The sequence below is a fragment of the Ornithodoros turicata genome, chromosome 1, assembly GCF_037126465.1.
Source record: "Ornithodoros turicata isolate Travis chromosome 1, ASM3712646v1, whole genome shotgun sequence".
Lineage (NCBI taxonomy): Eukaryota > Metazoa > Arthropoda > Arachnida > Ixodida > Argasidae > Ornithodoros > Ornithodoros turicata.
Genome location: NC_088201.1, coordinates 36,774,568 through 36,789,406, shown reverse-complemented (window position 1 = coordinate 36,789,406; position 14,839 = coordinate 36,774,568). Strand labels below are relative to the sequence as shown.

Sequence of the window (14,839 nt, the reverse complement as noted above, 5' to 3'; positions counted from 1 at the left end):
TTGTATATGATTAAAAAACCTTTGCATTCTTGGGACTCGCTACTTGGGACTTCGCTACACGAGATGCCTCAAATCACGATGACGCCGTTTTCGAAAACTAAAATTTCTGAAAGGCAACACTTGAGTGCACTTGATGACACTCTATCTGTGTACCTTTTATGGGAACAAAAATTACATTATAAGTATGCGCGGTTGTAGAACAGGGAGGCGCGGAGTTTACACATGAGAACAAGATGAGCCGCCTTAGCGTACTTGTCTTCGTCTTCTTCCTCATAGTTTCTGTTCTTGATGCACCAATGGAGGTGCCATTCCACTCTATTGCCATTTTACTCTCATGATTTCGTCTTTTCTTTTACCTAAGCCCGCAACAAAAGATAAAATAGTTGGAAACATTATTGAAACATTTTCACAATACAACATTTCACAATTAACATTGCGTAATGGCGTTGAAGCAAAACGAAAAGGCTGGGTCCTCGTCGCGGCAGTGGAAGGAATTTGAAAAACACGAAAACGTTATCATAACCACCATGTGAAATCATCCGATGAAAGACCATACTGGTTATCTCGCGAAATGTTACACTTTGAAACACAGGTTGATTGCCTGGCAAAGTAAGAATGCTATAGTAAGACAGGATTTGAACATTTCTCCTAGATCTTGCAGGAAAAAAAAAGCGACAAAACAGCAACTTTACAAGTAAACGTTAGTAAAGCGTTAATGGAAATGTAAAGCGTTAAAGTAAAACGTTAATGTTGTAAAAACAGTACAAATGACATTAACTCACAAAGTGTCTCCTTTTGGTCAGTATCAATATACTCTGCACCAACATGCTATCAAAAAAGTTGACTATGTAAGGGATCTTGGACTGTATATAGATTTTTCGCTGAAATTGGATTGGCATGTAAGCTACATCCTTAGTGCTATAGTTACCCTATACTCTTGGTGTAATATCGCGCATAACTGCTGACTTTAAAAACCCTCTGTGCTTTGTTCAACTCTATCGTTCTTTTGTACGTGCGAAGTTGGAATTCGCGTCTGTCTGCTGGAATACTTACTATTTCGAAATCAACTAGTGATAACATTGAACACGTGCAGTGACGTTTTGTGAGAATATACTATGATCGTTTCATTGGTCGCTCACTCTACTTATCACGATTTTGAACATGTTAAATTCGTCAACATTGTATGTTACTAGGCAAAGGCGTGACATATTGTTTGGTAGCACCCCGATTCGTCCAAATGTTTATTTCGTCCAAGTATTCACAACGTCCAAGTACTCAGCACGTCCGAAAAAAATTGGACATAGCGGGCATTGGACGAACTGAACCAAAGGGGGGGAAACTTGACCAACCCGTTCAAATAACCGTACCGTCCAAACGCTTGTTTCGTCCGAAAAGGGAGGGGGATCTCCGAATGCGAGTGAACTATTGCTTCGTTTACGATTGAAGGTAGGATTTAAACATTCACACCGAAAGATTCCATGCCATACACCAAGTAAAACGAAAAACAAATGCTCAGCCTGCTCTGTTTATTTATTTTTCTCTCTTTCTCTTTTTTCATTCCAACAACTGACTTATTAGTTGAAGGTAAGATTTAAACATTCCCACTGAAAGATGTTATACACCGAGTAAAACGAGAAACAAATGCTCAGCCTGCTCCGTTTAGTTGTTTCTTTTTTTTTCTTTTGAACAACTAACTTATTAGTTAGCATGGCCCAGTAAGTGGGACATGCGCTGCAGGTATGCCTTGATGACATGAGCAAACTGCTCTGTTACGTCTGTGAAGGGTGCTTCGTTCCCCAGCATCATTTCCCCTTAGCTGTATTTTCCGTACGCCCATGAGAAGGAAGAGCGAGCCTCTTGTATCGTCTCCTGCTTGGCGAAGCCCCGTTCAACAGCAGCCGAATGTGTACCTGCAAATGGCGGTAAGAAGCATGAATACAAAGAGAGCAAGCGAGGAAGTATATATGCTATATTCTATTAATTATCATGATGATGTTCCCTGATTATGCGAATTTGTTGCTTACCTGGTTGTGCTTACATTGTGTATGGTTGACTCAAATTCGACGAGGAACTTCGAAAACGTCATGTGGGGTTGGCTCTTGAATTTCATGCGCAGCGAATTATGCCACCCTTCGGCGTGATTGTTTGTGCGGAGATCGTCCTCATCCGCAAACTAATTCCAGAGATGAACGTTGGTAAGCCACTGCCGCTCGAAGTAGTCTACGTAAAGGCAAAGGACCGCAAGTTTCCTTTCAGATCCCTAGATGTTTCCAAGAATATTACTGACATTGGGAAACACGGTACTTAGCGAGAACACAGTTATAGAAAACAACACATCGTTAACTGGACGGTCACTGTAGGTCAGCGGTCCTGTGAACGGGTTTGTGTTTTCTGTGATTCCCCGTTTGATCGATAATTCATTTGCTTTCATGAATGCAGTCACCTGCCATTCACCCAGTGTCAAAATGGCCTGTGCTTTCATGAATGCAGCCAGGCAGTCGCCTGCCGAAAGGAGCAGAGCCTTTGGGAATTCCCCCATTTGGACGAAATGGGCTATTGGACGGTACGGGTATTGGACGCGCTGGGCAAGTTTCTCCTCGCCTCTTCATTTCGTCCAAGTGTTCAGTACGTCCGATTTTTTTCGGACGAATTAAATATTTGGACGTTGTGAGTACTTGGACGAAATAAACGTTTGGACGAGTGCCCTCAAGAACTATCCGTAGTACTGCTCTGTTTAATCCTCAAATTTTGTAACAATTGACTCCTCTCAATCAATCAATCAGATTCTGCCAAGGTCATGGCGCTGCCTTACTTCTGAAGTGAAAATCAACATGCATGCTTCACGTAACACTTGGAACCCCCATTTGCAGGAAATAAGTTTTTTCTTTCTTTTTTTCTTTCTTGTGACGTGAGGTTTCAACAAGAGCAGTCTGCATGCCAGAGGGGAGAGTGACGGCAGGGTACACACAAAAATATTTCTCTGGTTGTGGAGCCTTTTAGTGGTTCATCTGGTGCAGTGTGGTGTGGTGCGTCTGGTGGTGGTGGTGTTTCCTCTGGGCAACTGAGCTTTCTTGGTAGAAGAGTGCATGGGCTTTTTTTTTTTTTTGCGACACTGAATGCACCTTTATGCTCTGTATTCAGCTACACGTTTCGCCGTGTAGAACACATCGTCAATAGGCTTTACTTTGCAAGCCTTCCCATACGAAATCTTATAGAACGTTGGTCCATCGAAAAGTTCCAAGTATACAATTATCAATGGGCCTGCTACCCTAACAAAATTCAACCGTGGCATCAAGTCAGCTCTCAGTTAGACATCAAGATCCGAGTAAGCTCTATATTATCTGTATATCCGGTCTACAGGTGAAGCTGTACGGATGAACCGCTCGTAGTGCTTGATCCTGTAGCTGGGCTGGGCAGCATCCCGAAGCCTTTTAGACCGTCAATCGTTCAGTCGAAAGACGTCCAACACCCTCACACGTTAACGAAATGCAGGATACGTGCCATGTCCTCAATGACAGCACAGACATTCAGAAATTGCACGTTGCCCACAATCGCTACAGACGCTGTACACTGCGTAGCGAAGAGTTGCTGTGGGTCAATCTGGGCCCGTTCTTGGGCACCAATAAAACAATTTATTATTATTATTATTATTATTATTAATCAACTTTGCCTCGCGTGATCAAATCGTGTGGCATTATAAAGCTCTGACATCATCTGCGTGCGTTATAGGGCCTTCGAACTATACATTTCTGTCATCACCGTAATAAACGGTCTCGTATACGACGGGACTCAGAGTTCCTCCTCGATATTTCTACACGGTGGTTCCCCTACAACTGTCACCTTGACATCTAGGATAACCTTATATGCACACGCGAAGATGTCCTGGATCATCCCTCTTCCTGAAGCAGACTTTCTTTGTTGCGGCGCATTCGCGGTGGCGAGGAGCTCCTGACCATCGCCAGACTGTGACATTCCTTCTAACAAAGGACGATGGCAAGGTGCGATAAAAATACTAAGACCTCAAGTCTTGGGGGAGGATGAGGAGGTATGCAAGTATTTTCGAAAGGAAACTGCATATTCTGCATTATGTGGAAGGCGTGGTTGTCACAAAGGTGCGGGGACTAGGGCCTTTGTGTTCGACACTGTTCACCTGTTTGCTGTTGGCTTTTACGTCGCATGCATAGAAGAAGCTGGAGAGAAGAAAAACAGGCGGTGCCTTTCGAAGTCTGTCTCCGGGGCCCTTCCGTATAGAACTACAGCAGGGTGGACGCCAACTGAATGACAACAAGTGCACTTTCGGTACGGCGCCAGCAAAAGGAAAGACGAACTGTCACAACTCTGGATGATTGCAAGACCCTACGTGAAAAAGGACTGCCAGTCAGTGCGCAAAGCTATCAGTATACTGCTTAAGGTCGGCGATACGAGAGTTTCCGTTGAATTCCTTAACACTGAATGCCCACGTGTGGTATATTTAAAGACCTGCTGTGAGATAAATGTCAGGACTGAGAACCAGCAAACTGCGCTCAAAAGGAATGAAGGAACACAAAGCAGGATAGAAAAGGGCGGTATATGAAACCCACTTTAATGTCGAGTGCTAGCTTCATTAAAACGAACACGGCGGATCGGTCGCCTTTTTTGAGCGCAGAAATATTGTGCTTAATGATGCCTGGAGGCAACGATGTTCGTCGCACCAGGGGAGCCACATGGAGAGCCATACCAAGCCCCAAACGAGCGAAACCGATCCAGAGGCGACAGAGCGCAGGAGTACCTCATCATCACCTCCAACGGAAACGTGCATTCAAGATCGCGTAGCCATGAACTCCTTTAACATTACGCCAGATGACAGACAATCTGCGCCACTCGACAGCCATCGGCATCGAGCACACTGCGGGCTTCCCCTTCGTTTATCCAACGAAATTCCTATTGCATGGACGTCACAGGTGTCCTCTCAGTTGAACATTCTTCAGGTGGTTCTTCGCAACCCTAGGCTGTCCCATGAATGAGGCGCCTGTTCGCACCTTACTGTTTGGCGAGGAACGGCTTCCCACTGTGTTTTATACTCTCCCGGGGCATTTTGAACCGAAGCGTGAACTTAGTGTTGTAGGGTGCGTCCTTTGAATAGGAAGACCTCCAGCACCGAAACTCGAGTGCTCTCATCACCTTTTGTGGCACGAAGCTTTGCACAAACACAGGCGGCACTGGCCGTGAAGTGATAGCAATAGTGAAGATGTATCGCACATCTGTCACGGACGAGCAACAGGAAAGCGCGGTTGAGTGGGCAAGGACCACAAGTTCCCCAATGTCAGTATTCAAATCTAAACTGAAGAAGATACTTCAGGCGTTGGCAACCGGAACGAGGGTGATGTGGTTCGAGTGTTCCCACAGCTTCCCTGACATATGTACGAGGAATAAAAGGGAATTGGAGCAGTCGTTTCGATCACGTAAAGACCAAGTTGCTTGAACTCGAGTTCTATCTGAGTGTGCGCTAGAAATGCAACTGAAATGCGCTCTTAAAAACAATGATTTCAGATGATAAAGAAAACATTTCCCCTTGTCGGGCAGCAGCGTAAGGCACGCGGACATCCTCCTTTATTCGTTGGCAATGAAGAAATGCTCTCGTCTTCCTACTTCATGTCACTGTCGTCGCTTGGTGGGAAGCGAATTTCGGATGGCAGCCTTCAATATACACGTCTCACCGTGGTTCCAGGTGAAACGTATTCACTGGCTTCCCCGAAGACACTAGGCAGATGCCCTTGGTCTACCTTCTACCGTGTAAAGTCGTAAAAATGAAACCGTATGTAACCTGCTGTGCACGAGCCCACAAAAGCGCTTTCTGCCGACGGCGCTCGAAGGTGCTAATTCGTGGTGTGTCCAGTGAGCAGCCTGCCTACAGCGGAGCAGCTGGCGGCGCCAGGGAGCCGCACACCAACAACTTCATCCAGAGTAGCAGGTGCTTTGTTGACGGTAACGGCCACCGTCCTCCCCAGCGACGGAGGCGAGGGAGGGGTGGGACGCAAAGGGAACTCGCTCACCCCGGTCGATGGCTCAAAGAAAGCAAAAAAGAACATAGCAATGACACTAGACGATTATCTTACCACAAAACTCGAATTTTGTGGCAGGTAAATTAATAAAACAAAGGAAATCGGTACACGCCTCTGCAAGCAAGCACAAAAAGGTTGAAGCTGCATTCATTCGCCCGCATTTTTCTGTTTTTATTTTACTTGTTCCGGGGTGTGGGAGTCACCAGAAGCATTAATCTCGCGTCTTTCGTTTTCTTCTTTTGTCTTTTTTTTTTTTCTGCGGCCGCAAGGGATCTACTTTCGAAAATACCAGGTCCCCTCTACAGTTGTCCAGAATCCTGAATTACTGTACTGTTACTGAGCAGCACATTCATTACTACAAGCAAAGTAAACTATCAATCAATAATTATTCAACCATCTCAATTTCACAGCTCGGTTAGAAAATTCTGGTCGACGGCGAAGAAACCACCCAGAAGGAGCCAACAACAACAACTAAATCATGACTATGACCTGGGGTGAAGGAGCCAATTGCCTTGACAGTTCATGCAGTTTTAACAACAACAACGACAACAATAGAGGATGACGATGAGATGGGCAGTTTTAGCAAGTTAGGCAGTAAGTACAAAGTAACAGAATGCGCATTATGTCGCGTGGGATGCATCACACACAGACACGTACGTACGGCATCGTCATCGAATAAACGCAAAATAAATCGTTCTACGCTAAAACAGTGGCTGAACCTCGAAACACCATCTTAGAAAGAACCCGAATTCATGCATGCATAAGCAAACATTTTGGCTGTCCTTTTTTTTTCTTTGTTGTTACAGGTAAATGTTTAAAAAAAAAACATAAAACTAATAACCAGTAACTATAGTGAATAATTTCCTTGCGTTTCCGTGATCCTCTCGTCTACTTGCACGGAACATCCAGCACGAACTAGCACTTCGGCGATGATCTGCCACGAAACTCGAACAGTTCGGAAGCGCGAGTATTGACTTGGTTGCCTACAGCCCGATACTTCTCTTCATAGGTCACAGGTCAGCAAGTAAGCCGGGAAGCTGAGGCGGTTCCCATCAGAAAGTGGTGTGCTTTGGTGGCGCCATGGGCAACCGCGGCGCCTTAACTGACCAGCACCTGACGACCTCTGACATTCACCCGGATGCACCTGCTGGGAACAAGACCCGGGCCGCGCGTTCCCCGCAGGCCGTCCTCCTTGGTCGTGACTAGGGCACGGCTTTGCAGCCCCGTTAGGACCTGCTGGCCAAGACAGCCACCATCAGATAGCAGCGATTTCCAGAAATGAACTTTTGTTTGGGGCGCGTAACTAGAGCAGCGCCCAAGTCATGATGGAAGGTGAAATGGGCCCCACGTTTCGGTGAAAATGGGATGGATGCTCCACATCCGGCTGCAGTGGATTCGTTCGTTTGTTTACGGAACCTTCTCGAAGGCTGGGTAGAAGCTGTGCTTTAAAAGGCCAACAGGATAGATGTTTAGTAACGAGATGGTGAGACACCATACTAAGCACTGTCAGCATCAGGCTAAAAGTAACAGCCGAACATTTCCGCTAATGCAACTTTTTCTGTCATTATTTCTATTTTTATTGTATTTTATCACATTTATCAAAGTATACAAGTACAATATTTTCAAGGTATGAAGGTAGTCTCTACTACTCTTCAGGATATTTAATATGACCAAGTAAACTTGGAGTACAAGTTCCATACTAGTACAACCAGGACAATAATTTTCTTTTAAATATCCCATGGGTGCTTCTGCGATGCAGTGACGTTCCGAGCAGAGAAGCACAACCTGTTAGCCCATAAATAACTATCTTCCTAATTGCGGTAATGGGCATTTCTAATTCATCATCATTCATGATTTCATTGCTGTAATTCGCGCAGAATAGACGTGCATCGTAGGATTTTAAGTGATTGAAGTCACCATGTATGAAGACATGGAATTAAAGAGAGAAAGAGAAACCAATGTGAGATGCTGGCACTGATCTCGATTGTATACATAAAGATCAGAGGGTGCCGGGTGTGAGAGACAACGTGCGACACAAAATGAGGCGCGAGAAAATATCGCATATGGCGTTTGGAACATAGTCGTGCAAGGAATAGTGGTTAAGGCCTAATTCACACTACCGTATTTGTCGTCCGTTTGCTTCAAAAATATAACCTAAGGGCAATCGAGCCCCGTAGGTTCCAATGGGTTCGTTTTGCCTCCTTAAAAAACACGGGCGAGAAAAACGTTAGTGTGAATACGGCCTAACAGGGAGCGTAAGAAGTAAGAAGTGTAAGAACTAAGAAGTCCTGTAAGAAGTAGGCCAGGCGCCGCCCAGGCTCGGAATGATGCAACCACTTCCACAAGAAAAATCATTTTTCATGGGCTCTAGTTGAGTACAACGGTCGCACCCTGTGCGAAGTGTTTTTATGTAGCCGTGACGGATATCGTGGGAAACATGTGTCACTATGAACTCACCCGTGCTAATACGTCTTAACTCCATCCTCTCCTATACTATTACACACCGTTTCGCATAATCCAGATTACTGGATTAAAATGGCGAGGACGGTTGTTGGCGTTAGGCGAAACTTGACTGCCGCGACATGATTATTTCAAACGGGACTGCCAGAAAGCGAACGTCCACTGCATTTTGTGTGTATGTACAATACAATGCTAGTCGTATGCTGTGCGAATTTAGGACTCTTGCATGTGCTGGTTGTTATATTGTATGTGTACTATTAATCTCCAGTTTGTTTCACGTATATGTAAAACTATGTCCTTGAAGTATTGAAGCGACTTCGCTTGGTCACATGAAAGTATATTGGAAGCACTTTGGAACCCGTTTTCATAGCCCAACATGACAAAGCGTGGTATCCCAGGTTTACCGTTCACTTACTACCTGAACCATCAGCAAGCAGGGCAGGTTCTCGGTTCATATCGGCACGCAGAGAAGAGCAGCCGAGACATACTTCTAGGCAGCGTTTTCAGGCCGTCCGCGAGGCGCGTTCCTGAGTTCTCTTCTGGGGTCTGTCCTCTATACTGTTTTCTTCTTTTCGTTTTTGAAAAGATAGACAACAATATGGGACAGGTTGACAATATAGGACTCGGGTCCTCTTTGTAAAGTTCGTCATTATGCTTTCACCAAATTACGTCTGGGAACGGTGTCGCCTGTCGCGATTAGAGTCACTAAATAGACTCTAGTCGTGATGAAACAGACAGTCATGATAATCACCGATATAACGTGTTGTCGAAACAGATTGTGATTTAGACGTGCTGCTCTTCGTGGAAACGAGAAAAAGGATCAAGTATAATCGATGAATGAGTAAGAAACACAGGATTATAGGAAACGGGAACGTATCTCCAACTGATAGTATATGATTGAAGTCTCCAGACGTTCTCAGTTGGCAGTATGGAGCCAACTGAGAACGTCCAAACTATACGACGACTCCCTTCTTTCTTGTCCCATGCTTCTCTTTCGTATAATTTTGATGGTAGCTATAGTAGAGCCGCGAATAGCACTTTTACTATCAGTGCACCATGTTGTAGGGGTAGGACGACCACAGGTTCGGAAGACACTGTGGTCTTTAATCATGAAGATTGATTGATTGATTGATGTGTTTAATGGCACAAAGGCAACAAAGGCCATGAAGGCCATGAATCATGAAGAGCCAACCGGCCAAATGCCTGATCTCAAAGTGAATAACCAAAACAGAAAACTAATATGCGCTTCCTTGTGCTACGTCGTCGTACAACAAATCCTTACACATGTATGTACGCTACAGTAGAAGTTAAAAAAAATACTGTGTTTCGAAAAAGTACTTTGTTTCGTGATTTCTCGCTTCATGGATGCTTACATCAACCATTTGGCGATAATTAATGTAAGCATCCATGTAATTTCTTGCCGTTGTTATAGCACAGCAAGAAAATGATATATGGCTGTGCTTCATGTATACAAGACATGCAAGTGATAGAGAAAAGGCTCCGGTGGAATAAAAACAACTAAAAAGGTGTCTCATATGGATTTTTATTGCATGGTACGAACGACAAAATACCATTCGTGTAGCAAGAAAAACACAAAGTTAAATTATCAATGTCATTTTTCCTTTTTTCACAGCGTTACAGAACGTTGTACATTGAACGTCAACTGTATTCATGGTGTAACATATATTACTGGCCCTCTTGGAAATATTCCAGCACTCATGGAAGGCTTTCTACATAATGGTAACGGTTCGATAACACAACATGACTAGCTCTAACCGGATAGAAGAACTCGTAACAAATGTCCCGTATGTACAATTTGAAATTGCTCTTTCAATCTACGATATAGGAGGAATGGAACAGTAGACTTCTCAGGTGAACAAGTTAGCAAAAACATGGCACTTTGGTAGACGCTGCATGAGTTCGCTGTCAAGGCGATTTCTCCTAAGGACACTTTCTCGCGTTGTTGTTGGCAATGCGATTGGAAAGCATGCGTATTTTAACTTGGTCACAAAAAAAAAAAAAAAAAAAAGTTGAGCTCTGGTTCTCGACTCCGGGACAATACGGGAGACGAAGTGGCACAAAAGCGAACGAATCTCAGCCAATACGGTCGCATTTGGTTGCTTGAAGTCTGATATAGTGCCGTAGAAAGACAGCACCGTTCACTGGCGAAAAGTACCTTTAAGTAGCAGCAAACACTACACAACCAACAAAGTGGGGGACCAACTATGTGACTACATGGGTAAACGCAAATATGCTGTGAATGAACGTCTTTGGCAATAAAGAAACTGCGACAATATGATAACTATGTAAGATGGGTGAAAATGAAATATATAATTAAATAAATACAGTGTGCGGCGTGTGTGTGATAAGACAAACGCATTCTCCTGCGTACGTAGCTGCACCGCGTGAGGGCGCCCTCTCTGCCAGGAGATCGGCTATAATACTTTGCGCGACTAGAGCGTACATGAACCAAATATAAATAATAAAAGCGTGGAATAGAAGTCTTTCAGTCTCTACGTCATGGCGAATACAGTCTGTGTTTTGAGCTAGAGTCTGAGAAATGGCACGTTGTTTACAAGTGGTGCGATCCCACGGCCGCCGCACAACCGCCGTCTTCGTGTTTCAGCAGAAGGGACATCCGCGAAAATGTCTTGCTGCACGATTTACAGCTGTACTTCTTCACGTCGGAGTGGGTCTGGAGGTGAGCCCTCAGATTGGAGCGGTCGGCAAAGGCTCGGCTACAGTGAGGGCACGCGAAAGGCTTCTCTCCGGTATGAGTTCTTATGTGGCCTTGTAGCAACCACGGTCTTGAGAATGCTTTCCCGCATAGCTTGCACTTGCATGGCAATGTGTGCGTCCGAATATGCATTTTCAGGGCACCTAGCGATATGTACACTTTCTCGCAGTACTTGCAGGAGAACGACTTCTTGGCTGATGTCACACAGTGAAACTGTTTATGCTTGGACAATCCGCTGTATGTGGAGTAGCTCTTGTTGCAGTCAGAGCACTGGTACCTGGACACATCGTTGTTTGTCCGTCTCCTTTCGGTCTCCGGAACTGGGGAACCAGCGACGCTCCACTCCTTCTCATCCGACGATGATACACCGGACGACCAAGATGGAACAACAGCGTCTTTCTGTGGTGGGCTCTGCTTCCCTGACAGCTCTCGAGGTGTAAGCGGGTGGTTCGCGGAGACAAATGACGGAGTCATGAGCTGCCCGTAGAAATCGGCTGCCGGTGGCACGGGGTAGAGGGTCAAAGGTGCGTACGCTTGAGGTGGCGTCAGGTACTGAGATCTGTGCCAGCCCAGTGGGCTTGCAGAGTTGCGTTCTCCTTTTGGGGCGACCAGGGCAATACCCGGAGGAGGCGTGAGGACCACTGGTCGTATGATTGTAGGATACTCGTCATGCTTCTTCGGCTTCAAGCTCAAGTCAAACGGACGAGTCACATCTGAAAAAAGAAGAACGAAACAATTTATACAGGACGCACATGGAGGAAATATTGTGACATCATTTTTCCATCACAACAGACGCACACAGGGTGCAATCAGCTTATGACGAGAGAAGGCTCCTTTAACGAAGAAACTGCAGATTCCTATTGCTAACGTAACATATCGCGGCATAGAGTAAGCTGTATATAGAGTCCCTCCAAAATTAAATGCAGCGCAAACCACGCGTTTGCAAAAAAGCAGCACCAGAGCTATTTGCTGCAGCGTAGTTTGCGCCATGCCGACAAAACTGGCGCAAGAAAAAAATAGAAAATATATATTTAAAAAACGGGAGACTGACATGTCAGAAATTAGCATTTCGCACTTGAAAACTACGCAGAATAATTGTCAAAAGGCCTCGTTATCGCGTAGATCATTTTATATTCGCGTGTACACCGACAGAGTTCTAGACATTCTGTTTTACATGATGATGATTATTGAAAGAAAAAAATGGGGATTGTAGCCCTCATCACGAGGGCCGGTTACCCCAGATCACCTACATTACATGATCTGATGCGACTACAAGACGCAATGCACAGGCTTCCTACCCGCTGACCCTTTGTAGCCCAGAGCTGATCCTTTGAGCCGCTCTTGTTCTGGACAGAACAAGAGCGCGAACTTAGAGTGAAACTGTAAATTCGGAGCGGACTGCTCGGACATGTACCTCAACGGCGAATTGTGTAAGCCCGTAGAGGGAATTCGTAGCAGTGAACGTGACTGACGAAAATAATCTGTACTGTATCCGATTGTTCGGGGCAGTTATTCTGCATAAACACGGAATTGCGTGTCAAACCAATAGCTTAATAAATGTACGAGAACCTGATGCAAAATACGTCCAGCCAAGGTTCGCGATGCATTCGAACATCCGCGTACTGATACTAGTCGGTGTATCCTCGATGTGCCAAACGGCTGAATCGACCGAACACTGCAGTTTCCCGCAACCTTTCGGGATGGCAAATAGATATCCGAACCTACAAATCATGGTGTCGAATGGACATCCCCTGGGTATCAGTGGTTGCCTCTTAGTTTAAAACCAAAGCCCCACAGTGTTACTCGTACAGGCCATATGGCATAATTGAAACTACGCAACGGCACAGCGGACACACAACGGGACGGAATCCGTTACACCACCTGGCGGGGGCCGAACCAAGAGAACACAATCTGGTATGGATCGCTCGACCAGCGCACGCGCCCCGAGAGTTCGTATCTTCAGTTTTGTCACCTGAGAAGCCGGTAATGCATGCGGTTGAACATTTTAACACAGCCGACAGCTGCATATTGCACGTTCCCTGTAAGAAGTCCCTCTCGAGAATGTTAACGTTGTCGTGATGGCTTTTGTATTGATAAGAGACGTGCCAGGTGTCAGGCTGTTGACCGAGGCACTTTATCGAGAGACTAGCATTGTACGCAAACGTACGATCTCTGCTTTATCGGACACCTGGCTCTGTATCGACGACGCCGTTTGACACTATACAGAAGGACGCGATTTATGAAACACCACCAGTCACCCAATTCAGTGTTCCGAAACGAACTTTTGACGTTCCTTTCGTGCACACATGCAGTGTAATGTGGGAAAGAGAGCGCAAGTCTTCGCTGAGGTGACGAAAACTTCCGCCCTCTCCCGCTGCCCGTCCCGGACGTCCGGATCAGTTTCCGGCCACTAGAAGGAGATTCCCGCAGGAGCCTCCCCCGAGCGTGAGATACATCTGGTACTCATCAATTAGGCTAAGAAACTAGGTTGCACTTACCAGGCACACAGCCATCGGAAAGAGCCGGCGACACTGGCGATGGCAAAGTGAACGGTGGCGGAGACAAACTCAAGTCCTCCGCGACGTCTTCATCCAGCCAGGGTCGCTTGACGACCATCGGCTTGGTCAACGCAGTTCCGTTGTGGTGCTTTTTGATAAGGAATGATCGCGGCATGGTGACGTTAGACGACCAGTAATCCGAGAGCGACGAAGATCAATGAAGAACCATGAAGCCGGCAAGAGCGAGAGAAAAACGCGACCGTCCCAAACGAGGAGCAGATCGGGTCTGGCTCCACGCGCCACATGTCGTCCCCTTTGAAGGTCCCGTAAGCAGGTGAAGGAAGTTGCCACCCCCCCCCCTCCCTCCCGTCTCTCCCCCGTCCACTCACTCACCGGCTGGCAAAAGAGGGAACCGCACGCATATAAGAAAGCAAAAGATTCGGGGGGAAATAAAAACACATTTCCGTTACCCCCTCCCGTCATTGCACCAATAGGAAACAAGAGGTGTGAACCAATCACGCAGCACGCCGCGAGGCGCTACAGGTTCCTCGCTCGGAATGGCCATTGGCGATTGGCTGAAACCTCATTCTGCCTTGATATAGTTGACGAACAGCTCGCGCGCAAGTCTGTCGCATAGAGCTGAATTATAAACATAACCGCAGAGAAAGGTTTAATTCTAACCCGACCAACATTGAATGCAGGAACAAGAGCGGCTTCGTGGACTGGTGGACCACTCGTCGGGAATCTTGCGCTAGTGTTCCCGTTGCTCAATAGCTACTCAACTTGTATTTGCATTTTGCTACAGAATGCATATACGGCTTCGAGACTCTCATAAACAATTTTACCACAGAGGCTCGCGCACTCCAGAATTTAAAACGGGTTCTCATAGTACCTAATTAAACAAAAATGAGTAACGGAACGGTTCAACAGAGTGCTTAGGAGGACAACTTTGCTCCTGGAAACGGTCGTCCAATACCTAAGCCAAGGTCATAACCCTCAGGTATCAGTTTCGTCCACATGACAGCAATCCGCGTAGTTGAAGTGCCAACAAAGAACTAAATGTGCGTAGGGATGTTTCCTTTATCGTGTAAAACAGATATGTG

The 14,839-nt window shown here is 45.9% G+C and overlaps 1 protein-coding gene across 3 annotated transcripts in view; it reads right to left on the bottom strand.

Moving 5' to 3' along the window:
- Window positions 1-10,024: 10,024 nt before the first annotated feature.
- The window catches only part of LOC135398297 (zinc finger protein SNAI2-like), an 84,890-nt gene continuing 80,075 nt past the window's right edge, over window positions 10,025-14,839 (bottom strand). For 2 of the 3 annotated variants that reach the window (XM_064629728.1, XM_064629720.1), the window contains exons 3-4: window positions 13,737-13,884; window positions 10,025-11,951 (exon numbers count right to left, since the gene is read on the bottom strand). In XM_064629728.1, the coding sequence (XP_064485798.1) occupies window positions 11,074-11,951; window positions 13,737-13,884 (1,026 nt within the window). In that variant the 3' untranslated portion in view covers window positions 10,025-11,073. Of the gene's footprint in view, window positions 11,952-13,736; window positions 14,015-14,839 lie in introns of those variants that run through there. The other variant, XM_064629735.1, reaches the window with a different exon arrangement.